This window comes from Lagenorhynchus albirostris, chromosome 7, assembly GCF_949774975.1.
Source record: "Lagenorhynchus albirostris chromosome 7, mLagAlb1.1, whole genome shotgun sequence".
In the NCBI taxonomy this organism is placed as follows: Eukaryota; Metazoa; Chordata; class Mammalia; order Artiodactyla; family Delphinidae; genus Lagenorhynchus; species Lagenorhynchus albirostris.
The window spans coordinates 102,720,116-102,746,156 of NC_083101.1; the positions used below are offsets into that span (position 1 = coordinate 102,720,116).

Genomic DNA, 26,041 nt, shown 5'->3' on the forward strand with positions numbered 1-26,041 from the left:
CCTACCTGTATCTCTCCCCACATGGCCAAGAAACAAGCAAAGGTTTTACTAGAAAACGAAGGAAGGAGAACATGAAAGAATGATGTTTTCACTTTGGTTAAATAATCTGCGTTTTTTAGTGAGAACATCTAAACCTCTCCGAGGGAATGGAATTTTCACTAAAAAAAAAAAATTAAAAAAAAGCCCAAGGCCAGGATTCTGTAGACTCTTCCCAGCACTGGGCTCCCCTATGCCCAGTAGTCTGTGCAGAGAAGGCACATGTGAATAGCTCCTGTAAATTATTGGTGAGCAAGGATGATGAATGAGCATGCCTGACACCCAAACCCGGGCCTCTGCTACAAGCAGAGAATTTAGAGCTGGAAGGTAATGTAAAGCTCACCCATTAATCCAAAGCACTTCATTTTACAGATAGGGAAACTGAGGCTCAGAGAGGCGGCTCGTGACCTCCATGACATTAGACAGCTAGTTAGTGAACGATCTGGGGTCAGAAGTAGGTGTCCTGATCCTAGTTCAGGGCCATTCCTGCTACATCATGTTGTCTCTCTGGGGACCGATATTCCGTCAAACCTGTCACACCGTTGCACGTGACTTGCACAATCTCAGAGTTAAATGATACTTCAGAGGCCGGCGATGCCCACCACTTCCCAGAGAACCGATCCTCTCTCTAGTGTTCCCATCAGGAGGTCTTCAAACCATGCTCACCAGGTTTTCCTGTTCCTCAACAGCTCTAAATTCTGGGAAGCTTCTCCTTCTATTACACCAAACCCTTTTTCTCCATAACTTCCACCCGCTGACGACACTCCAATTTCACCACGGAAGCTGGCTTTGTGAACTACCTCCTTAAGACTCATTTCTTCCTCTGTAAAATTAAGACTTTTCTCAACTGTTGAAGATTAGTTAGTGAGCACAAATTGCTTAGCACTGTGCCCAGCATACCATAAGTGCCAGTTAAATGTTAGATAAATGTTGAGTATTGTTCTTATCCATCCTTCTCAGAGACAGAATTCTTCGTTCAGGAGGAGTCACTACTGATATATCTGATTTGTCCATTTCTAGGGAGAGGGAGGGAGTGGTCACAGACCGAAAACCAGCCTGGGTGGCCTAGGATGGTAAGAATCCACTGGGCTTTGTGGACGTAAATCTGACCTACAGTTCACTACTATCCAAATGCTGCTTCTATGCTGAAAGGGACAGTGGGGTTAAAAGCAGAATCTACACCACAAATCAAGAAGAGATCAATACGGAGTTCATTTGATAAATTAAGCAAAAGAAAAACTCCGGTGTTCAGGATTAATGTCACACCCTCTAGCGTGCACGGAAGGTCCATAAGGGCTTCACTACCCACAGTTATTCTCTGAAAGCTCCCATTCCACCAATAACACTTTCTGGAGTTAAGCGATACACGGAGAGAGGAATAGGAAGTGTGGTCCAGACGAAAGAGGAACCAAACACTTCTCTGGTAGAACAAGGTAGCTGGTGAGGCAGAGAGAAGCAGGAAGAGGATGTGCCAGATGGCAGGGGGAGGGCAAACGAGAAGCCTGGACCAGAGTGGGGGAAAGCAGCAGGTGAGGATGCCTTCCAAGATGGTAGCAGGAGAAAGCTTCACTCAAAAAAGAAAAAACTCATACTCATTGGGATGGCAACGATAAAAAAAAAACAACCCACTAAACTAAACAAGAAAATAACAAGTAATTTGGGATGCGGCGAAAATGGAACCTTTGCGCACTGCTGGTGGGAATGTAAAATGGCATAACTGCTATGGACGTGGCATGATGGTTCTCTGAACTACCATGTGATCCAGCAGTTCCACTTCTGGCTGTATACCCAAAAGAATTAAAAACAGAGACTCGCAGAGATATTTGTACATCCATATTCATAGCAATATTTTTCACAGTAGCCAAAAGGTTGAAGCAACCCATGTGTCCATTGACAGACAAATAGAACAAAATGTAGTACAACCAGACAATGGAATATTATTCTGCCTTAAAAATGAAGGAAATCTTGATACATGTTGCAACATTAAGGAAACTTAAGGATATCATGCTGTGAAATAAACCAGTCAAAGAAGGACAAATACAGTATCATATGAGGTACCTACAGGAGTCAAATTCATAGAGAAAGTATCAATAGCATGGTGGTTGCCAGGAACTGGGGGGAGGGGGAGATGGAGAGAGAGTTTCCATATGGGAGGATGAAAAGAGTTCTGTAAACAGATGCTGGTGATGGTTTTACAGCCAGGTGAATGTACTTAATACCTCTAAACTGTACGCTTAAAAATGTTTAAGATAGTCAATTTATGTTATATATATATTACCACAATTGAAAAAAAATTTGTTTTTAAAAGGGAGATAATATCAGGAAAAGGCCTCATAGGCAAATAAATACCAGGTATTTCTGTGTAAACCTTCTGAATGAAGATCATTCTGATGCTTGTTTGGCTTCTTGAAAAATAAAATAAAAGTTACAGAAACTTAAAACAGTCCTTCTGGAAGCTGAGCTCATAAATATAGGAGTCCAGGATCCAAAGACAAAAGTCTGGGATATTTTGCATGTGAGAAACAGGTTGGAGCTGCCCTTTGACAGAAAATATCATACTCGTGTGCACATGGGCAGGGACAGCCTACAAAGATTCAGAAAGAACTCTTGTCCCCTCCTCCCATCTGACTTTTCATGGGGCTGCAAGAACAGGAACGGTGAAGACTCGTTTTCCTTCTCCCAAGCCTGTGAGATTGTCCCTAAAATCCTCTTCCCACGGACCACCGAAGTCTCCTGAGCCCAGAGATGCGGTAGCTGTTCAGAAGAAGTTTCAGAGAGAAAAGAGAGTCTAAAGAAAGCACAGCCCATGAAAAACAAGGTTGAATTAGGGCTTCCTTCTGAAACCACCAACGTAAATCCGTTTGAGCCCTTTTATTTTTATTGACCACACAGAGGTCTTTATGCACAAGGTGTAGGCTGAAGACCTCGGTATGGATTATGTTTTCACTGTTGCTTTTGTTCTGTTCTGTTTTGTTGAGTTTTCTTCAGGTAGGAACTTTGAATTTTTACACTCAAAATGAATAAACCCTACTGCCGCTCTGGGCGCACATTTCTGCACAGAAGGAAGGCTCTCCTGGAGGCCCCTGATTCAGCAGCAAGTCCTGCTGGGCTGTGTGTTGGCCTGGGTTTTTGGAGAGGGGTGTGGCTGCCCAAGAATTCACAAAAGCATGCCGAAAAGACAATTGAAAATAAAAATTAAATTTATGTTTCTAGAGAGATTAAGGCAGGGAGTCATTTAGACGGGGAAAAAATATTCCCAGTCTGGGGCTAAGTCTTAGGAAATGGAGAACTCAGTCTCTGATGGACGCCCTATTGTACAATCCAGTGATTTTCACTTAAGGGTCCACGAGGTTGTGAAAGCTCTTTTTCATATTTCAAACAGCCTATTGGCGATGGAATGTCTGCCCAAGACATGGCCACGTGGGCTAAATGAAAAGTCAAGTTGTTTCGTGTTTAAGCTGGCAGTCCTTCCAGTTAGTGTGGTAACACTGGTGGTTCTGGCCCAGATCAGAAACTCTGACTGGTCATTGATGAGGTCAAGGGCATTTCTTTTTTTTTAATTTTCAATTATTTCTCTCTTTTTTGGCTGCGGCGTATGGCGTGTGGGATCTTAGTTCAGTTCCCCGACCAGGGATCGAACCCCTGCCCCCTGCAGTGGAAGCGCAGAGCCTTAACCATCCTGACCGCCAGGGAAGTCCTGAGATCAAGGGCATTTCTGGAATGAGATTTTTTTCCTTCCCATTCTGTTGTACGTCTTCAGTTAATAAAAATGAAATTACAGCTGGATTATTACTTGTTAATTGCAGCTTGGCAGGCAAAATCTTGCAGAACCTGGCTCACCAACGGAAAAAATAAGAGGGATCCCTGGCGGTGAATATTTGGGAACCACTTTTGATCCGCCCCTTCCCCTCCCCCGGACGTACACAATTCCAAGGGAATAAACAGACTTCCCTGGAGCCAGAGTGGAACATGCCTATTGCGTGAGAAAACTCAAAGAGAGACAGTGTAAATTAACTGCATCTGGTTAGATGGAGCGAGTAGGGGGAGGAGATAATTAGTTGGCGTTATAGGAACAAGGGCAAAGAAGAGAGTTACATATTTACTCAGAGGAAATCCAAAACAGACTACTTAGCACCCGTTTGGTGCTCATGGGTCATCTCAACATCTCTAAGCCGGCAGGTGTTGAACCCAGGGACCAGAGGCACCGCTCAAGCCCTGGAGGACACAACACACCCATCCCACCTCCGGCAAATGGAACCCTGCCTTCAATCCCCTTTCCCTTCCACACATGAAGGGAAGAAGGCAAAGGAATGCCCAAAAGACAGGAGCAAGAAGCAAGATTCCGGTGAAGAAACGAGCAGTGTCTTCAAACAAGATCCCTACAACGAGGAAGCCGAACCAACGCATCTGTTTATAATAAGATGAGTTCTCTAAAAATTTGATCCGGGTCAATTTATAGCACCCTTTGGTATGTATGTTTCCATGTGCAGATGCACAACATTTCGGAAGTAACACATATTTCAAGTGATGCAGAGACATCGCTGGGCTGTTTTATGGTGCACAGGCTAGTAAAAATAAATGCCACAGTCACATAAAGCTCCTTAAGACGCAGCTAAAATTCAATTTCCACCTTCCCAGAAGAATTTAAAGCATTCTAGCACAAACAATGAAGGTACATAACCTGAGAATCTTTCCTCTCCATAGATGCCGAAAACCTACGTACATGAACGTGTGTATTACGTATAGCATGTTCGGCTCTCTCCCCGAGTTCAGGTTCTACATAGTTTCTGAGAGAAAGAACTGCTACTAGGTGCAGAGCCTTCAGGATGTGTGCTTATGAGATGTAAGGTGCAGGTGAGCATTTACGGGTTTGTAAACATTTCTAAAGCTGGTTTATGGGTTGTTGATTACAAGAAAAGATGTAACAACCATGAGGTTAGAGTACCCTCTTGAAAGAGGAGCTAAAGTTAGTTAAAAAAAAAAAAAGACTAGATGAAGATTAGTGAGCTCAGTGGACACGCTGGAAAGGACGGCATCCGTGTCTAGGCTGCCCTCATGGGCTCCATATTCCCCAGGGGATCCAAGTGCATCCTAGGAAGTTGGGAAATCATGTCAAGTGTGATCACATAAATTGGGACAGAGAGTGCTGGGAGGAAAAGTTTGTGGCAGTGAGAGGATCACAGGCCAGAAGTAAGGACAGCTGTGTTCTAGGGCCAACTCTGCTCCAACCAGCTGGGCAACCGCGGGCAAGTCGTGTCACTGTTCCCGAGTTCAGTCCTTTCACCCATCAAATGACAAAGACAGCTGACCCCCAAGAGTTCTTACAACTCATTAATTTTAAGCTTCTGTGCGCTTTCAGAAAAACTAAAAAAATTCCAGAGCTCCCTAAATTGATGTCACCTGAACCCCCTAAGACCGGCAGCATATACATCCAGCAAACATTCTCTATTTGTCTATCATCATCCTGCAAAGATCTCCGAGAATACTGCAAAACTGCCATGGATATTTTAGCTACCTTCTGAAACCTACAGCAACAGGCCATACCCTCCAGGTATACCCTTCACGATACTATTGAACAGAGATGTTGAGTGCTTTGTCCAAGGTCAGAAGCTAGGACAGGATCAGAATTCCAGCCTCTTCATTCCTAGGGTTATGCTATACTTTCCACGAAGAAAGCAAGCTGGCTTTCTGGGAAGAATGCCAGAGGTTCCATTCTCCCAACTGAGAATTCATTGGAATATTGGAATAACAACTTTGGAGACTGTGGTCTCTCCAATCCATTTCAGGACCTGTCTAGAAACACAAAAACCCAGAGAAAGAAGCAAGAGGGAATTATTCCGTTTTTTAACGAAAGAGAAAAAAATTAGGGGTGGGAATATGGGATTTCTTAAAAATTACATGATTGCTGGAAGTTAAATTGGTATTCCTTCATTGGTTTGTAAGTTCTGTTTCCAATCACAAAAACATACAGCTGAGGATGCCGAAATCATATTTCAATGAATTAGCATCTTGTCCCAAAGAATCTTTCCCACTCTGAACAAAACATAGAACCCAGAATGCAACCCTCTATGGTAGAAAGGAATCTCCCTCAGTGCAACAGAGAGCTTGTCATCATCCTCTAAACCATAATCTAATTTGACAGTCTTCAAGCCCAACAGCACAATCACGGAGAATGATAAGAAAGTTACTGCGTAACTTGGGATATACTGCCTCTTCTAGGAAACTGATTGAGACCCTATCCTGCCAGATGGGAGAGATGTCATCCTTTACCATCTTTTACCATCCACACACGCCTTATTAGGCTTAAGTCAGTGCACCTGGAAAATAATCCCATCATAGATTTAGAGACATATGTTCAAAAAGGAAGGTTCTGACTTCTTCCAAGAAAGGCCAACCAAAGCAAGAAAACACATGTTGGACCAGCTCCAAGCCTTGAAGATAAAATGAAACCAACCTTACGGCAAAGCCCAGTGATCCACACTCAGAGTTGAGATTCTAAAGGAAAGAAACCAGAAACAGTTTTTTTTAAATCACTTTTTCCCCCTACCTGTCGATGATGACAGGGTCTGAAGGAGTCTCATTTCGGTTGCCACAACTTTTCTTTTCGCAACATCGACTGTAGATGGGGGAGGGGCCAAAAGAGTAAGAGAAATGCGTTAAAATCAAGAAAACACAATGAGCATACAATGTAAGAACATTCACAAAAACGGGTACGTCCTAGGGAACTGCTCAACTATCAGCTGCTTAAGCATGAATGTATGGCCATGTTCGAAAGCAACGCTAAACTTGAAACCCAGACTCTTCATTCAAACTCTTCCTCTACGACTTATAAACTGGGTCATTCTCAGAAAATTACAACTTTTCTGAGAGCTATATTTATAATTTGAATGATGGACAATTGGATTTTAAGATCCAGAACGTCACCTCCAGCTCCGTGATGAATGATTTTATTATTGTATTTCTTATCATATATTTTTAGATCTTTGTGTCTTAACAAATACTTGAAGGAACAGGGGAGAGGAAAATGTATGAAAAAGACCCCAAGTAGCTGCCTGGATTACTATAAACCTTAGTTATATAATATCTTTCTTCAGAGAACTTTGTAACCATTTATTCATTCATTCATTTCCATTATTTTCTAAAGATGAAGAAAGAAGACAGGAACTATGGTGTGCCTTGTCAAATAGGGGAAAAAATGAGGCAGAGAGATGTAAAGTGATATCTCCAATAATTTTCAACAAGTCCAGAACAGAAATGGGACTCGGCACGGAAGCCCCATCCTGCAAACTCGGCGTCCCAAGACTTCCACTGGCAAAGTGCTGGGTTTCAGGTAGATACCCGCGAAATGCTTACGGAATCATCTGAGAGGAAGAGAGAAAGAGGGGGCCCTAGAGCAAATACAACAGATGGGAAGGGCTCTGTAGGACCTAAAGAGAACAAATATGAAAAGGGCAAGGGAGGCTGGGTGGCTGGAAGCACTGGAAAATCACATCCCTGTGTTGCCTGTCTGCTGCTTGTCAGGACCACAAGACTTCTAAATACCTCTCGGCTCATCCAAGCATGTGGTCCACCATGAACAGGAGCTGGTGAAGGATGTAGCCTTGACATGGCTTATAAGAAAAGCATTATCATCCACACCAGTTGGAGAATATGTGTCATAAATGTTAGCAATAACCAAATTTATGTAAGTGTTGCCCTTCCCGTGATAGTTTCTGTATAGTTTAAGATCGATGCAGCACGATAGAAGGACCGGTAAAGTGGGAATCGGGGCTCTGGCGTCTAACCCAACTTTGTCACTAACCAGTTGCATGGATTTAGTCAAATCTCTTTCGCCCCGCTGGGATTTGCCTTGCTTATCTATAAAATTAAAGTGTTGGACTAGATTACCTCCAGAGTCTCTTTTAGGTTTGAGAAGGGCACAGGCTATGAGATTCCCTGAGCATCCTTTGATTCGACAGTGGTGACAGATTAGGGAAAAGACAAAGTCACTGTGGCAGCAGGGACCCAAAGGCCTAACACCATCCCAGTCTTAGATTTGCTTTCTGGTTCTGCGCAGTGCGCTTGCCCTCTCTGATACTCTACAGAATTACCAACAAACAGACAGATATTTTTTAAAAATTTTAAGTCCATCTCTCTCATGCAGGGATGTGTGGATTATTCAGTGAACGATTCTACCATTCTCAAAAAGTTAAAAATCCTTGAGAGATGCTAAAAAAAACTTTCAGCCAATGGGCACAATGAGGTTGTAAGACATTTAATCAAGTTAGTAAGAAGTAAAAGAAAAATTGTCTCAAGTTTTTTAAATACCAGAGTTCGCCACTGGGACGCGGAAATAAGTTTGCGTTTGAAATTATATTAGGTCTTAACTTTTAAAATTTCCATCTCAAGATTAACACCAATAAAAATTCTGACCGGCTGCTCTCCCAGAACCTTTGTCTCTCTTCCCAACTCCCTACCCCACCCGTTGCTCCTGCCGCCACCATCCCTGTCTCCCCGCTCTCCTGTTTCTATTGCTTAAGTCAGCAGAATAATACCTTTGCAACTCAGGCAAACCTTTTTTCTTAGCAAGACAATTTCAAAAAGCCCTATACATGCTAGTTATCTGAAGACCTTCTAACTAGACTCCTCTTTGACATCACCAGCATGTCAACCTAACCCAAATCTGTGTGCGATTCTAAGTACAATTTAATTACAAGAGAGCACTCTCAGGATGTGGCAATCTATTTAGCTTGAGAAGGAATGATTCTAAGGAGGCCGAGTAAGTTTGCAAAATTGCTCAGCTGAATTCAGCTGCTTTCCATGGGGACTTTCTCTGGAGGAAAAGAAAAACAGATAAAAATGTAAGCCTGGTGCCAGTGTAATACAATGTGGGGAATCAACTCAGGGAAGGAAATGATACTCCAAGAAAAATGCAGAGAAACTTTAGGACCCAATCTTCCATTTTCCAACAGTAACATATTTAAGTATAATCTCTAACTTTCACACCCAGAAAAGATGTAGCAGACACTTGGCTGTCGGACTATAATAGTGAAGGAATAAAAATTATAGGAGTGGACTGTATTCACCCCATCTGAGCTCTTCGTAAAATTTCTCTTGGTTAGCCAAAGCTAATTCTTTTTTTCTTTCTTTCTTTCTATTTTAAAAAGAAAGGTCTCATCAAGATGTCCTAGTTACTCTTTATTTCATTTCTTAAATGACATTCCGTCCTCAAGCCAGCAATAGTAACATAAGCAAAGGGAAATGGAGAGTAGAAGACATTCATGAACCCACATTCCCCAAACAATCGCTCTGGGATCAGGATGTGGGGAGGTGACATGAAGAACCGGGTCCCTGAATTACTCAGATAATAAGCTCAAATCTCCCTTCCTTTGCTATAGAGACAAAGCCTGAGTGACCAACTTCAGGTTCAGCTACTTTCGTGAAAAGGCTTTTTAGGGTTATTTTCTATGAAGCCATTCTCCAAGTCTGAAAGTATTTTTAAAAACTGAACAAGACGAAAAAATAGGAAAAGATGGGAAACAAAGAAAGAGAAGAGGCAACTGAATTTGGCACTAGGTTAAGGCTGTGTCCCTAACTACCACGGGGAGGCTCAGAAGTACTCTTTTTTTCCTAATGAATGAAAATGAAAGCTCTTCGTTTGGCTTGGTTTGACATATTTTATTCTGGTCCTTATTTGGAGAACCTTTTACCTGAAATACTCTCAGTTTGCTTACAGGCCTCTTCCACCCTCCCTGTCTCCTCGTGGGGGTCTTTGGAGAGGGAAAGAGAAAAAAAGCAAGCCAGTTGGGGATGGGAGGTGGGAAATATGAGAAATTTTTTCCCAATCCTGAATCTTACCTGCACTTTTCAGAAAGGGATCAAGATGGGGGATATGCAAAGGAAAAAAGCCCCAGCCCTGGACACAGGGTGTCCAGTCAGCCAAACTCCTGCTCGAGACCAGCCAGTGTGCCCTTTCCCCTCGAAAATCGTTTTTAAAATTCAACCCTCAACTTTCAAAAATCTGTCTCTAATTTCAAACTCAAATAAGCGCACAGCATGGTGGCTTTTGTTTTGTTTTCTTCTCCCCAACTCCTCCCTGCGATTGCATAACAAAAGTGTCTAAATTCACACCATCTGGCCGATAAAGACACTGGCCTCACTGCCCGGCTGGCCCATCTGATTAGGGCCCCGTCTAGCCTGCGCCTTGTGGCGAAAAGTCACAGCTGTGGGGTTTGCTCGCGCTCAATACAACTCTGTTATTAGCCAGCTGTAGGCCTTGAGACGACTTCTGTTCAAATTATAATATCTTTTAACCCTCTGAGCATTGAGGGCACAGGGGTGGCTGGCAGCGACATAACAACTAGACTTCTCCTTGCTAATAAACGGCAAAATGAACTAAAGCAGGGAAGAGGGGAGAGGAGACCATTGGGGAAAGGAGAGAAAAGTTATACCTAAAAGAGATTTATTTTGTTGCCGCCTAAAAGCTAAACACCAGTTTATGAGCTTTTTTTTTTTTTTAACTAAAGATTACAGAACACAAAACCATTCAGGAAAATTCCCAGGTATGCCCAAGAACACCTTGCAAATGAAACTAAGTGTGTGCAGTACCCACTGAGAAACAGAGCATCTGATTCATCCCTTAATCACTGACTGTGATGACTGACTCTTAAAATGTGAGAGAAGGAACTTTTTTCCCTGAAAAAAGTCAACCAGCTCTGACTGACAGATTGAATGGGAACTTCCCTTTTAGATGCATCCAATACTTGCATCACCCCAGCTCATCCCCCAAAACACACACACACACACACACACACACACACACACACACACACTACAGACACAGTACCCATCCCATGGATCATTTATTTACCCACAGTTAATATTTGTTTTAAATTCTAGTTTGGGAAGAAAATAGCAGAGCGTCTTCCCACATCTCAAATGCAGAAAAGTTACAGTACATTAAATTTTTATATTGTATTACTAATGCAGACTAAACTAGAGGCTTTAAAAATTGATGCTGCTACTTAAACAGCATAAAATGAGGAGGATTTGATTGGGCTTAAAAAATAAAAATGTCAGCCTTAACTACAGCTGGATAGGGCATGCAAGTATTATTTAAAGTGATAGGTATAATTCGTCAGACAATGGGCCAGATTTAGGTTTTGTTTTGTTTTCTTCTAAGAAGATAATCTCTCCAAACAAAGACATTTAAAAGTAGAAAGAAAAATTTTAAAAAAAAACCTGCTTTTCACTTAGCCAACCAAATAAAAGTGTTCTATTTAACCTAGGTACTACATGCAAGTTCATCTTGGAATTGTATTTTCTTTCTGAATGTACTTATCAAGGGGCCCTGGGATAACGGTGTAGCCATTTGCTTACCCCATTGTCCCACACCTCACCCAGCTACTCAGGAGAGGAAGCCTCGAGTCCCCTCAGCTGAGGCCACTGGCAGAGTTGAACTTTGCAGTTGGCAAAGTTTGTTTTTCTAATACTTGGTCAAAACCAAAACAAACATGTCTGATTGTTATGGTTTCTTCCTGACTGCATGAGGAGGGAGACGGGGCTGCCGGGAGCTGCCCATAAAACAGTCCAAACTAAATCAGACTGCCTGCAATTACCCAAAGTCTGGAGTTGGAAGACATTCACTGAAGCAACAGTGGAGTAAGGAAGAATTGAGGCTTTCTCTCCAATCAGAGATTTTGGAGGAAGAAAAATGTGCATGGAATAGCATTTAAATTTTTATAATAAAATAACCACCTCTTCCCAGAGTTTCCTTTCTATAGCTTTTCTCCTTTGCTGTGGGATTCCCCCATAACCAGCACGTATCAGACACTCAATAAACATTTATTGAAAGAATGAATAAATGTACGGGTTAATTTTTTTTTTTTAATTTTCTTCTGCTCCAGCAGGAGAAAGGACTCGAAATGGATTGGTCTCAGAAGAGAAGATGGGAAAAGGTGCAGGAATTCGACTTAGACTGCACCTTTCACAACTTGGCCCTCAGAATCCAGCTGTTGCTCCAGACCTCGTACCTCCCCGGTTGGGGTCCTCTCCCCCACTTCCTCCCATCCACAGGTGGTGAACCCGACTGGTCTTTCTAGCCGGTAGTTCCTCCTGACCTAAGAGACTCCCGTGGCTCGGGAAATCTAGGAAAAGCAACTTCCCTGGAGGAAGAAAACGCTTCTGCGGCACAGACAGGTGCCTCAGCTGGGGGGCAAGGGGTAGCGCCCCCAAAGCGGGCCGTTCCATCCCCTGCGGTGGTCGCCCGCCCAGACTGCCAGTCGTTCCAGGACCTTGACTTGGTAACTCCACAAGTGGCCCCTCCTGTGCATCTACCCCCAGCGGGTCGGACCGGCGGGCCTAGGACCGCGACCGACTCAGGGAAAGCCCCCGATCCCAAACTTGACCCGCGGCTGCCCAGCCCCTCCCCGCGCTGCCGCCGACCGCTGGACAGCGGACCTTCCACGGAGCACAGGAAACTCCTGAGACGCCTGGGGGTGGAATCCTGAGCGGTTCTGGGTTTCCTGTTCGACTCCCAACCGATTTGCTCTTAGAATCTGTCTTTTAAGGAGGCAAGCCCGAGCGAGGCCGCCCGCTCCGCGCGCCAGCGCTCGCGAAGGTCAGCGCCCGAGACGCATGCGAGCCAGCGCGCCGGGCGCAGCTCACCTGCCCCGCGCTCCGGCAAAGCCTGCAGGAAAACACGGCTCTTACCTGCACATCACTTCATGTGTCAGGAGAACTCGGCACATTTCCGGATTCTTATTTTGTCCCTCGTAAGCTATGGGCTGCGAAGGAGGCGGGGGCAGGGTGGGGAGATACGAGGGAGTGGAGGGACAAAGAAAAGGGGACTTAAGAGCAAGCACAAAATCAGGTTTCCTCTCTCTGCCCTCTACTTCCTCGGGAGCGCCCGCTGGCAGCACAGAACCTGAGCTGTGGCCTGGTTAACTCGAGCGAAATAGTAAGAGAAAAGTTTGCCCTGGTGAGGACTTATTTCTTGCAAAAGGGAATATTTGGGGGGGGGGACTGAATCTCCCAATAATTGTTTCCCCTCTTCATCCCTTTGCTCACCTACTCCCATCTCCAGAGTCTCCCCAGCCAGAAAGACAGGACAATTGGGGAGTGAGAGGGAACATTTATTTTTCCAGAGCAGACAAAGTGTGGGTTTCTGTGGAGGGGCTGTGAAGACTGACCCAGGAAATCGCGGAGGGTAGGGGGAGGTCAGAGACAGGCCAGAGGGGGGAGGGGGCAGGACGGAGGGCCCCACCTCCCACCCCCGCGAGAGGAGGGGACAGCCGGGCTCACCTGCTTGGTGACCGAGTCGATGAGCCTTACGTACAGGTCCTGCTCCGTGCGGACACCTGCCGGGGAGGCAGGAGGGCGCGAGGTGAGGGCCGCGGAGCCCCGCCCGGGCATCCCAAACCTGTCCCGCCGTGGGGCCCGGGCCCGAGCGCAGGCGGAGCCGTCCTGGGGGCAAACACCACCCGCCCGCCCCCGCCCCCGGCCCTGAGCGAGCCTCCCGCAGCCCTGCTCTCCCCAGGCCTGGAGCCCGCCTGCCGGTGACCGCGACAAGGTCAACTGCCTTCCTTGAAAAGAGGAACAAGCGGGCGCCGCGGGCACTCAGGGCGCTCACCGTTGCTGTAGAGGAGCTGTAACTTGTAGTGGGTGCCATTGTTGGTCTTCTCGTTGCCTTGTTCCTGAAAAGACAGAGTCCCTTGCTTTCCAGACCCCGAAAAGGAGAGAGAGGCGGCTTCCCTAACCCACTTCCCACTGCCTTTCTCCCAGTCACCGGGCAGCTTTGAACAGCCCCCTGCCCAGGTCCGGGTCAAAGGGCAGGAGCATCTGCCGCTGTCCAAGCTCCAAAACTTTCCAAGGCTGGCGGTCACTTGACCCTCTCCAACCGTCTGTCCCTCCCCCTTCAAAATGCCCTCAGAAGCGCGACTCCGGAGCTGGGGCCACCGGACACTATGTCCAGGCTGCCTTTAAACAGGCTCCACCCAACCTGCCGGGTTCTGCCTGTCCTGCAGAAAGGTGAAGGGACCTGTCACTTGGAAGAGCAGCATTTGGCCCTGTCCCACCAGGACCGCAGCCTTGGAGCCGCTAGCTCAGGGACCCAGGTCCGGGTTCAAGAAGAACCTTGGGCAGAGCCGGCTCCAAAGCTTGAACGGTGCAGCTGAAGAGACGGAGGCCCAGAGAGCAAGAGACTTTCTTCTCCTCCCACATCACCTTCGTTTGAGATAAAATCCAGCGCCCATACCGGGGCCTGGGCAGGGGCAGGCACTGCCTTGGGAACCAGAGTGGAAGAGAAGGCTGGGGGTGGAGGGGCAAGGCTGGGCTATGGGTTTCAACCTTGTACCTATGTAACCCACCCTGCCGCGCTGGCAGGTGCAAAATAATAATAATAATAAATAACCCGGAGAAGGGCACTGGCGGCTTTGAGTATACGTTTAAACTATGCTCTAGTTGGAAGGACTTTGCTCCGCCGTCAGTCCGTGCCCAGGCTCTGCCAATGATCCAGAAGCCGGGTGCGCAGAGCCACAAGCGCTGCTGCAGCGGGAGGTGCGGGCGGAGAGTTGCCGGCGGGAGAAGCTGCGGGGAAATCGACTGATTTAAGGGCTAGGGGTGAGAAGCCTCGATTTATCATCCCTGCTGATGTGAGCGGAAAAGTGTCGGGAGTGACAGATGGGATCTTTAGTGCTTTGCAAGGAGGTAGTTATTAGGCCGCGAGGGGAAGAGGGGGACCTCCGCTTACTTTGTCGTTCTCCACAAAGTCTACGAAGGCGGTGCGCTCTATCTCCACCGGCTGCCCCTGCCTGTCGTAGAGCGCCAGGACGAAGTGAAAGAAGTTGGATTTCCTCAAGTTGGAAGGAGGCTGTTTCTCAAAGTGGGCCCGGGACAGGGCTACTCCGCTGCGCACGAAGAGACACGGGGGACACCAGGCACGGGGAAGGAGAGAAAGACACGAAGTTACCAACGCGCCCACGCAACATCTCAGAGGGTCAAGGGTCCATGTCCCGGTCCAGGCTTCTGAACCCCTCGGGCACTTTTTTCTATTAGGATTAAGAAGCAGGGACTCCTTAGAGGAGTCACAGTGGCCACGGGGGTCGGGTAGCAGGGCCCACGACTCTGGACTTTGCCACCGCCAGCCGTTCCAGCCTCCGGGCATCTCATGCCCAGTAGCTCAATGTCCGGCCTTTAGTGGAGACCAAGGAATCGCGACTGCAGGCCGAAGCCCGGAGGGTTCCCCCGAGACGGCGGCCCAAGTCTTGTCGTTGTGCTGCCCCAATCTTCTTCCTCTTCCCGCCGCCGACCGGGTCAGGATTCGGAGCTGGGCCCGAGGGGTAGGGGACTAAGCGCCTCGTTATTTTTGAACAAGTGACCCTTTTCCTTCATCTTCATTGGAGTGACCTGTCCTGGCACTACTGCCCACAACGCACCACCCCCCAAGCTATCTCGGAGAGGCGGTGGGAGAGAACCCCCTGGGGGCGGATGGGAAGCCCAGAGGCCAAGTCTCGGTCCTACAGGGAGAGGCCTCACCTTCTGCTTCCCTCGCTCTTCCGAAAAGTTGCGCCTGGGACAGTGGCAGGGCAGAATCCCCCTCGACCAGTACTAGTGATCGAGGACCACCGCGGGCGACATAATACTGAGGACCCCTGCCCTAGAAGCCGAAAAGTTGAGGCAGAGCGCGTCCTCGCCTGGGGCCGAGAGTCTCCCCGCTCTAGCCGCATCTCTGGGCGGCGCCGGACAAACGCGCTGACCGCGAAAGCCGTGTTGGAGGACCCGGCAGGCGCCCTGAAGCGTGTTGAGTATGTGCACACACCTCCCTGCCGACCTGTCGCGGCCGGGAACAAACTGGCCGCCAGATCACATTTAACGGGAGACTCGGGGTCCAGGCGAGCAAGCAGATGGACGGAGCTGCTCCGGGGCGCTGGGGTCGCGGGGCGTCCTGCCCCAGGACGCGAGCACTCTCCCTCTTTTGAAGGGTGTAAAATTTTGACTAGACTCCCCCAACGGACAGCCTGTTCCAACTTTAACAATTACTTGATCTGGGAAAGGAGGAAAGTAGGGGAGGTGTCTTTCAGGAGCTCGGCTAGGGAACTGCGCCGTGGAGACCGGTCTGCGGCGCTGCCTGGTTTCCCTCAGCCTGCAGCCCAGCGAGTCCCCAGACGGCCGCGGAAAGCCGCCGCCACGGCGTGCCATCTGCTGAAGGACACTGGCGCCCCCCGGGCTCGGGCAGGAGGGAGGGAGCCGCCGCCTGCCCCGGTCTCCTGAGCGATGCGACTTTTGCTTCCTCTCCTCCAAGGGTGGCGGCCCGGTTCGCTCTACCCGGGACACCTAGAGTCCTGGCCTGGAAAGGAGTAATTTCTCTGCGTGATGTCGGGACTGCGAGGGGCATGGCCAGGAGGGTGGATAGAGAGGCGTCAGCGCTGGGTAGAAGTCTTGGGGGTAAGGGGGCTGTCTCTCGCAGACAAGGTCGTGGAGATCACAAACCTCAGCGCAATAGTGGTGGTGAGGGAGGGGAAGCGGAATGTCTTCATGGGGTGTCAGCCTAGACAAGGCGTTTACTACGTCAGCAGGAGAATGCTCACAAACAAAGTCAACTTCAGGGACCAGCAAAACTAGAGGCTTGTGATCCCTGCGTTTGCGGTGCGTCTCCTTTCTTCCGTGACTCTTTCTACTGTTACTCGTTCGTCTTTTCTCTTTAAGTCTCTCCTCTACCCTCAGCCCCGCCTCTGTGCATCTAGTCCACTGTTTTCTCTCTGCACCCGTACCCTCCAGCCTGCCCTCCTCCCAGGGCACCCGGCCGCTCTGCCTTCCCAGGCAGGCGCTCCGGCCTCTCCTGCTCCTCTAGCCACCATCTGGCCTTGGGCTCTCGGCCTCCAAGAATCGGCCGGCAAGATGCGGGAGGAGAGGCGCTCGTAAGCAGCTGGGCGAAACCCGGGAGTCGCCGGGAAGCCGGCTCTCCTCCAGCGGCCGCCGCTGCCGGCTCCGGTCCTCACGCTCTGCTCCTGGCTGGGCCCGCCTCGCAGAACTAGGGGCTGAGCTAAGAGGCATCAGATACTACTTTGTTATTTTTCCTCCCAAAGAGTAGTCTGTGGGGAAGGAGTGGGGCATACAGGCAGTTCAGAAACTCGAGTGTTGGCTGCGGGATAAGTGTTCCCCTAACTGCAGCGATCTGCCTGCCGGAGGGCGAGCCCTAGCGCGCGGGGCCAGGGCGACAGATGCGGGGGAGAGAGAGCGAGCGCGAGCAGCGACGGGGGTGACACACACACACACAGAGAAAGACAGTGAGAGAGAGGGAGCGAACAAGCGAGAGATTGCGAGCATAATCATTGTGCAGCCGTCTCGTTACCTCTGCGCAGCGACATTGGCGTCCACCACGCCGACATTCCGGACCCAGGACCTGACCGAATCCATCTCGGCGCCCAGCGATTTCTCTTTCAGAGCTGGTCCTCTTCCTAAAGTATCTTGGATCCCAAACATTTAAAAAGTCTGATCTACTGTCGCTTTAAAAATGAGTTACAACGCTGTCCTCACTGTTCCCAAGGTTGTCACCAAACCGTCTCCTCCAAAGCAATCCAGGAAAAGGGATCAAGTGCCGAAGTTTGAGTCTCTCTGGTGAAAAAAAAATTTAAAAAGATAACCCGTCCTTTGCTTCCACGCGTGAGGTGCGGACTGATGTAGTTAAAGTTTGGGTTATATCCTCCTCAAGTTCAGATCTGCCGCCTCAGGCCCTCCGCCCTAGGTCTCTCGCATCCTTCCAGTGGCAGCGCTGCCTCAAGAAAGTGATCACAATTTTGAAGCATCACCTGTTCTGGGAGAAACAGGAGGAGATTGATGGCTGCCTAATCTCTCCCCTTCCTCCTGGTCCCCCACCCCCCCCTCCCTGCTCCTCCCCACCGCTCCAATTTAGAAAAAAAAAAAAATCCCCAACAGGATCAGTTGTGAAAGGAAGGGGAAGACCCGGAGCCGAGAGGAGGCGGTGGCTGCGAGCGCTGCGGAGCCGGGCTACAGCCGCTCGCCTGCCCCATGAATGGGTTACTACAGCCCGGGCCGCGGAAGGCGGAGCCGCGGCCCGATAAGGAGCCTCATTTGCATGGACGCTCGGGATTGGCCGGCGCTGGGCAGGCCCGGCCGACGTCCTCTGGCGGCGCGCGCCCCGCTCGGCGTTGCCTGGAGTCCGGGAGGTGAAAGGGGACAGAAAGCTGCGGGCCCTGGGTCCTAGCCCGAACCCCATGTGCGTGCGTGAGATGAGGGCCCGCAAATCCTGCACTGAAGCGGGGTAGCCCGGCCCTGCCGGCTGGTATGCGCCGGCTCAGTCTGGTCGCGGGAGCGGAGGCTTCCATGGATTCTGCCTCTAAATGCAGATTTTTGTAGCCTGCGGGAGGCGTATTCATTCCCGGGGCTTGGGTCTGTGTGCAGGTTTGTGAAGAAGCGGAGTGTGACCGCATGTACTTATGTTTGGTGCAAACGTTCCCGAGAGCAGCCCAGTTTCCCTGGACGGCTCTCCCAAGTCTCCTGGAGTTACTTGGTGACACTCAGGTTTTGTGTGCGGTTTACAAGTTGAGAGACAAGGATATATGAATGAAGGCGGGGGTGGGGACGAACAAGGCTCAAGTGCTATTCAAATAAACAGAGTGTCGGGGGAAACGGTCAAAGAGCTAAGGAAAATACGCCCGGGCGGACGTGAGCGGGAGTTGCACCCGTGCAGATGAGAGGTTGCTGACAGATCGTGGCAGGCTGAGTGCTAGAGCTGCCCTGCCTTGTCCCGGGAGCCCCCGCCTGTCCCCAGTACCCCTACCCCCCGCCCAGTTCCCGAAACCCGGGGGAGCCAGCAGAGGAGCTGCTGGGAGGCAGCGGGGGAGTCGCGGAAACTTTGCCCAAGGCGCGCGGTCGCCGCGGTGCTGGCCGCGGGCTGATGATGGCCGGGAGACGGCTGCAGCTCCGCTAAACAGCTGAAACTCTAGGCGGCTTTTTAACTACTCCGGGCAGCTCGCAGTGCCTATTAAAACTCCTCCTGGCTGGGTGTTATTTTCTTGCTTCTCCTTTTGTATTCTGATCTGAGCATAGATCTGCTACTGAAATCTAGAACACCAGCGCGAAAACAGATTTGAAGACAATGAATGCAAATCTGTGCTCAAAGACCATCTGCCGTGGAGGAGACAAATCAGCTGTTCCGCAGTTCGAGCGACTGTGCCCGAGCCTCCCGGCCTCATTACCGAGAGGGCCTTGGCGAAAGCCTGGATTTCATTGAGGAGACTTCCCCCCCCCACTTAGGACTCAAATTTGAGTGTGAATTGACTCCCGACCAGATCCCATAGGTGTGTAGGTGAGCGCTCACAAATGAACTGCGAGAGTTTGCCGCTAGAGGACACAGCGCCTTGCAACTCGTTTGCCTGGGCGGACAGGAAGCTCGCACTTTCAGAAATGCCGCTCTCCTGAGAAAGGGACGGATCCGCGCCTCCACTCTACCTCTGGGGCAAACCGCGACCTGACTGCGGGGACGGATAGCGCTCAGGAAGCGCATGTCTTTACTGCGGAGATTCTCTTGAAAACCGATGGGGAGGAGGAGAGGGTGCCCTGACCCTCTTTACACAAACCCGGATCCTGGGATTGGGGAGGTTGATGGTGGGGGTAGAGGGCGTAGAGACCGTGAAGTCCCCGCCTCTGGGTTGTGTAGACTGTGGCACCCCGACTCCAGGGCTCTGGATTGGCCTCATTGGACAAGAGGGGCAGAGGGAGCCATTAGGGCAACTGGGCATAAGAATATGGAACGGAACTGTTGTAAAAGCCAAGTAAGATAGTTGTCCAAAGAAGGAAGAAGGAGGGTGGGAGAAAAATTGGTAGGATGAAACTACCTTGTTTCAGCTAGGCAATTCTCTATTGTATGCAGATTTTACCGGTAATTTCAGTCCCTGCAAAAACTAACCGCCCGGAGCCTTCTACCCCGGCCCCACTCTCTTTGTAAATCTCTCTGAACCTCAAGTAACCACCTACCCCCATCCTCATCCTCGGGCTGTGCCCGGCGGAGCCAATGGGCTCCTTGGCGGAGAGTGTTGAACAGCCCGTGAACCCCTCAAGACGTGTCGAGGAGCCCGGCGATTTTTGTTTTTCAGGGGGCCTCTGACCTGCAGCATCTCGTACCAGGAGAGGTACGGGGCGCAGCCCCGAGGGGCCGCGAGGCAGCCGTGGGCCCGGGCCTGGCCCGGACCGTCTTCCCCTCGGGCCCGTGTTGGCTGGGGTTAAAGGGCAGACCCGGGGTCGAGGACACTGGCTCTCCTCTCCCGCAACAGCTGCTACCCAAACTTATGCCCCTCAGGAAGCGAATGAATGGGTTCTTTCTCCCGGGTCCCTGCTGCCCGCCCCAGACCAGACCCACCGCACCCCACCTCCCAGAGAGGAGTTCAGAGGCCGTGGTGCTCTGCCGGGTGGCAGTTTAAAACACCGTGGCCCCGTAACTATGACCTGGGTGTAGCGGGGAGCCGCACTGCTCTTCGTGGGCTCGACTACCGCAGTGGGCGATCGGGGCGAACGGCCGCCAAGATGCCGCGGGCCCTGTGGGCTTCGAGCCGCGGACGCCGAAGTTCCCTCCAGGCTGGGACGGAGTTCCCTGGCTAGCGCCGGGAGGGGGGTGGAGGGGGCCAGGAATGGGGGAGCAGCCTTGGGCCCCGCAAGGCGGCGCTTCGGCCTTGGCAGAGCAGGGAGCGTCCCTGCCCCCCGAGTTGGGTTTAATTAGCTTCGTGTGGGTATTCGGGAGGGGTGGGCGCACAGTCGGCCACGCGCGCCTTGGAGGAACGCGGTTTAGTGACGGAGTGAGCGGCGGTGGCTGCGCCTGGAGAGTCTCTCGCCTCTCTCTCGCCTCCGGCGACCCCCGAACAAACCTTTTCGAACACGCCACACAAAACCCGCCCTGAGCCGCACGGGGGCCCGACAGGCGCAGCTGCGGCCCGGGGAAAGCCCGGCCCGGCGGGGGTGAGGCGCCCGCGCGCGCCTCCCGGGCTCCGGCCCGCCAGCTTCGTTCCGCCCCTGGCCGGGGTCGAGAAAATCCGAGATGAACATTATTAAAATGCTTCCTGACCATCTAGTTACATAAAACCGAGGCAGGGGTGGTGTTATTCCGTCTTTTACCCTGTCCCCTCCTTTGTTCCCTCTTCCCAATGAACCCCCGGGTATTTTCCCCCGTTCATGTTTCACATCTGCATCTCGGTGCGCTATGTTCAATTTCCTCCCGATTGGCTGTAAGGCCCCTTTCCCCAGTCTCTCGGTCCAGTCTCCTGGGCGCCGCGTCTCTCCTCCGGGTCAGAGGTTCGAGCTTTTTCTTAGAAAATTGCTCTCTGGGCCTAGTTCTCGTCCAGCATGGCCCTGAGGTGAAATTGGAGGTGTGAGAACGCTTCCCTCCCACAGCCCGACCTCCACCCCCAGCCCCAGACACACACGCGGCGCCTGGGTCTAAGCAACCCGACGGACAGAGCCTGACTAGTACCCAGGGAATGAGATCCACAGGGACAGTCGGTCTGGGTTTGATAAATGAAGTAAGTAGCAGTCTCTTCGGACGTGAATTTTCAAATTTGTTTGTTTTAGTTGGCACCTTTGATTTTTATTTGTCCGAGTAGAAATAGTTTTGTCACCATCTCAGAACCCTGACGAATATTTAGCTCACAGTGCTTCGGGAAATAATCTTTTTAAATATCCAACTCTCCTCCCTCCCACTTCAAATTTCAACTTTACATCAGTGAAATATCCAAAGCCACTAACTCCATTCCAAATGTCTTACTGAAATGGGACTTGAATGCTCCATAAATGAGAATTTCCGGGGACGGTGGAGGGGGGCGGAGAAACTACGGTATCCACAAATGTACTACAAATATTTCACGAGGGCTCCACCATCCATACCGAACAGAGCCCTTTTAGGACAATTTAGTAAGAATTTAGATCCTCTTCCAGATTTGCTTTTACATACTGAAGGGGATTTTACATACTGAAGAGCTACAGAAATACGGAGGCGTCGAAAAACACTTTCTAGACCCACGATGTGCCACCCAGGCCGGTCAAAATGGACTGAGGGAGCCAGAGTTGGTTCTATCCTAACAACCGACAACTCCAGAATATCTCTTCCTCCTCTCTCTCCTCTTTTTCTTCCTCTTCTTTTCTCTCCCGCTCCCTCTCCCCCCTCAGAAATACCCATCCCTCCCATTTCCTTGTTCCGGGAATGCCGAGAGAGCGAGGGAGCCGAGGCAGAGATGCGGGAAGGTCAAGAGAACAAATGTTTGGAGCGGCGGCCGCGTTTGGGCGTTCGGAGCGTGGACATCGGAGCAGAGCCCGCGGTGTGTGTGTGTGTTGGGGGACAGGTGATCCGTAGGGAGAGCAGTGTTGGTGCGGCCTCCACGCGCACCTGGGGACCTGATTTCCTGGGTGCGTTGGGTGCTCGTCAAGCCCCGGGTTTGGGCTGTGCTGGGGTAAACCGGCCGGTTGCAGTCCCTTCCAGGAAGCTGCACACCAAGGCGGTGGCATCTCCGTCACCGCGGTGTTAAGGCGCAGCGATCCAGGGGCGAATTGACCCTCACTAAAGAGGCCCAATCGAGCAAGTGTCCACGCAGAATAGGGCTGAGAGGAAGGCACAAACGAACGGAGGCAGGACGTTTACCCAACACTGCCTGGGATCCAGGCAGTGCCACGCACTTTCTCACCCTTAAACTTGACAGCCACACTTGAACTGAGACCTATTTGCCCCCATTTTACAGTTGAATGAAATGAGGATGGGAGATGACAAGTAGCATCTCAGTTGATAAGTAGGGAACAAAGACCCTTGCCGGTGTCCCACTTTCAAGGCAACACAATGGCGAGCAATTTAAGGCCTTTAAACAGAAAAAGTTCAATGTGACTCCTCCCCGCCGTTTTTCGGTTTCTCGGCTCAGTTGAGGGGAAGATAACTGAGGAGCTCCTCCGAAGTGCCCCCCTCTTTTCCTAGTGGTCCCCGCCCCGCCCCCGCCCGGCCAGCCGGCAAGGGAAAGCCCTCGAGACCCGCCAGCTCCCTCCCCGCTCGCTGCGGAGGTGTGAACGATGTGTTGATTATTCACATTTTTGCCGAGCGTACACTCCGCCGCGGCCGGCGGCGCCACATTTCGCACGTACACGCACGTACACGCGCGCTCCGCGGCCCCGCGCTCTGCGCGCAGGGGCATCGTGCCCCCCACCCCAAGGACACCCTCCTTGGCTAGGGGAGGGGTGACAATAGGGTCCCACCCTCCCTTGCACAGGTTGCCTCTTCCTCCAAGCCCCAGAAACACAGTCTTGGCTTCCAGATCCAACTTTCTTCTCCATAATACACTTGCCTTCCCAACTCCCCCTCCTGGATTATGTGGGGGGAGGCGGGAGTGGGTACAGCTACAGATATAGCACCAGCTAGAATATCATTCCATTGGGCACCAGGCTACCTCCTCCTCCAGCACACAGACTCCACCGTCACCTCGACGCACACCACACACCTTGGCGACAAGAGAGAAAATCGGGAAAAGGCACTTGAGTAAAAGGCATGCTTTCACGTTGTCCTTAACGGTGTAAACTGGACTTCTAGCTCTGGGGTCTCCTCAAACACGGCCCAAGGCCTAGAAATTCCATTTCTGGCTGATGGGAACCCACCTCTGCACCTCCAGGGAGCCGGACAAGCTTTTCAGGGTGGGAGGGTCCAGGGTCAGGAAACCTCAGAACCGGCTGGGAAAACAGCTAGCTCGCCGGGCTGTGTGGCTCCGTCCCACTCTCGAAGGGGCGACAGAAATTCCACTTACTCTGGCTTCTCGGAGGAGACCAGGCAGGGGTCGCGGTGCTTGAGGTGTCCCGCGCGGGAACAGTCTCGAGGGCCCGGAAGCGCTTCGAACAGTATTTTGGGCAATGCCGGTCGCGCCCTATAGGAGGCGCTGGACTAAAGGCCGTAAAACACTCACAACTGCCGCACTTTCTGCAGCTCTGACGCGGGGCAAGTTGGAGCGCACCTGTGATTCCTACAGGGCGAGGCAGAGTGAAGGAGGAACCCTTCCGGCTTTGGTGTCCTCAGACCCAGGTTAGAGCCACTCATTTACTGATGAGGTCTTGGGCATTTGATCTGACTTGTCGGAGCCTCAGTTTCCTAATGGGTAAAATGGGGGTGTTATTCCTTTGAGCCACAGTTTCCTGATTGGTAAAATGGGGATATTTATTCCCCCAGAGCTTCACTTGCCTTATGGACAAGAAGACAGCTTCGGTGAAAATATCCGGCACGTAGTAGGTGTACAATAAACGCCGGTTTCCCTTCACCATCTGCTTCTGTAAAATGAGCAGGATGATGTTGGCTTATTGTACGTCACTAGGTCCTGTGAGTCCCCTATGGGGATGGTTTCCTCCCACCACCCCACCCCACGCCACCCCGCCTGTGAGCTCCTTGAGCAGGAATTCTGACTTGCTTGTCTTAGCTCCTTGGCCTGCAAGGGCTGGTTCCCGCAGTGTGAGCTCAGTATTATTTTTTTTTTTTTTAACATGGAATTTCTCTAGGCAAGTGCTTTGGAACCTATTTGGTGCCCACAGAGGACATGGAAGGCACCCGATGGAGGTGCTTTCCCGGGGAGGGTCTGGGACTTCCTAGGAGTCTGCGATGGGGGCCCAGCGCTGCCTTTTCCCGCCGCAGTGGACTGATCGCACCCAGAATGCGAGCGCGGTTGGCTCTGGGGCCGCTGCAGGTGGGCAGGCGTGCTGGGATCGCGGAAACCCCCAGAGAATTGAAGAAACTCGCGAGGCGTTCTGGAAAGGTCCTCCCGTTGATGCGGCAAACACCAGTGGATTGGTGGGTCACAGGGGAATCGGGAGCTCCTCCCCGCGCTGCGCCCTCCGCGGGGCACGCGGCTCTCCAGGCACTGCGTGCGGTCTCCGTGTCCGCAGAGCTGAACTCCCGGAGCAGCGCTTTCCAGAATCGGCGTTCAGCGAAGCTGGGCAGGGAAACCAAGGGGCGAAAGAAACCAGACGCAGTGAGCCTGGAGGTGGCAGAAAAGGAGGCTGGGGGCCCGGGGAAAGAGAGAGGTTCCGAAATTTTATATTCCATAGGACTAAAGCCTCCTAGAAGCCCCTTTTTAATTGCAACTTTTAGGCAAAAGCACTGCATGTTCAATGCAGAAAAATATGTATGGAAACAAACAAAACAACAACAGAAGACATAACCATCCCTAATGACACTAACAAAAAACGGTTGTTAATATTTGAGTGGGTTTTCTCTCAACCTTTCTTGCTTATTTCTATATGCTGATTTGTAACTTTTCTGTTCACTTAACATAGCATATTTTTCCATACCACTGAATATTTTCCTACAGTAACGTTTAATATTGGCATTCTATTTCATTATCCAGAAAAGAGACACTATAAATTGTTTAACCAATTGCTATTGTTGAATATTTAAGTTATTTCTAATTTTTCACCATTATAAATAACACTGTGATGAACATCTTTGTAGTTGTTGCTTTTCACATACTATAATTCCTTCCTTGAGATAAAGTCTTAGAAGTAAACTTGCAAAATCAAGGGCTATGCATTTTTCTTAAGCCTTGTTACAGATTGATAAATTGTCCTCTGGAAAGACAATATTTACTCTCTCCCTGCCCCCACCCTCAATTTTCCTCAATCTTGGAAGTTATTTTCTTGTTTTAAAATTTTGTCAATTTGTTGGATTGGAAATGTCTTTTGATATTTAAAATTTTTTTAATTAATTAATTTAATTTATTTATTTTTGGCTGTGTTGGGTCTTCGTTGCTGCACGCGGGCTTTCTCTAGTTGCGGCGAGCAGGGCCTACTCTTCACTGAGGTGTGCACGATTCTCATTGCGGTGACTTCTCTTGTTGCAGAGCATAGGCTCTAGGCACACAGGCTTCAGTAGTTGTGACGTGTGAGCTCAGTAGTTTTGGCTTGCAGGCTCTAGGGCTCAGCCTTAATAGTTGTGGTGCCTGGGCTTAGTTGCTCCGCAGCATGTGGGATCTTCCCAGACCAGCGCTTGAAATGGTGTCCACTGCAT

At 50.4% G+C, this 26,041-nt stretch overlaps 1 protein-coding gene across 1 annotated transcript in view; it reads right to left on the reverse strand.

The window, feature by feature from the left end:
• The window catches only part of EBF2 (EBF transcription factor 2), a 193,828-nt gene extending 175,966 nt beyond the window's left edge, over positions 1–17,862 (reverse strand). Inside the window, exons 1-6 of the mRNA XM_060155686.1 lie at positions 17,366–17,862; positions 14,765–14,921; positions 13,646–13,709; positions 13,318–13,373; positions 12,727–12,800; positions 6,584–6,652 (exon numbers count right to left, since the gene is read on the reverse strand). Coding sequence (XP_060011669.1) covers positions 6,584–6,652; positions 12,727–12,800; positions 13,318–13,373; positions 13,646–13,709; positions 14,765–14,921; positions 17,366–17,496 — 551 coding nt within the window. The 5' untranslated portion in view covers positions 17,497–17,862. The remainder of the gene's footprint in view (positions 1–6,583; positions 6,653–12,726; positions 12,801–13,317; positions 13,374–13,645; positions 13,710–14,764; positions 14,922–17,365) is intronic.
• Between the last annotated feature and the right edge of the window lie 8,179 nt (positions 17,863–26,041).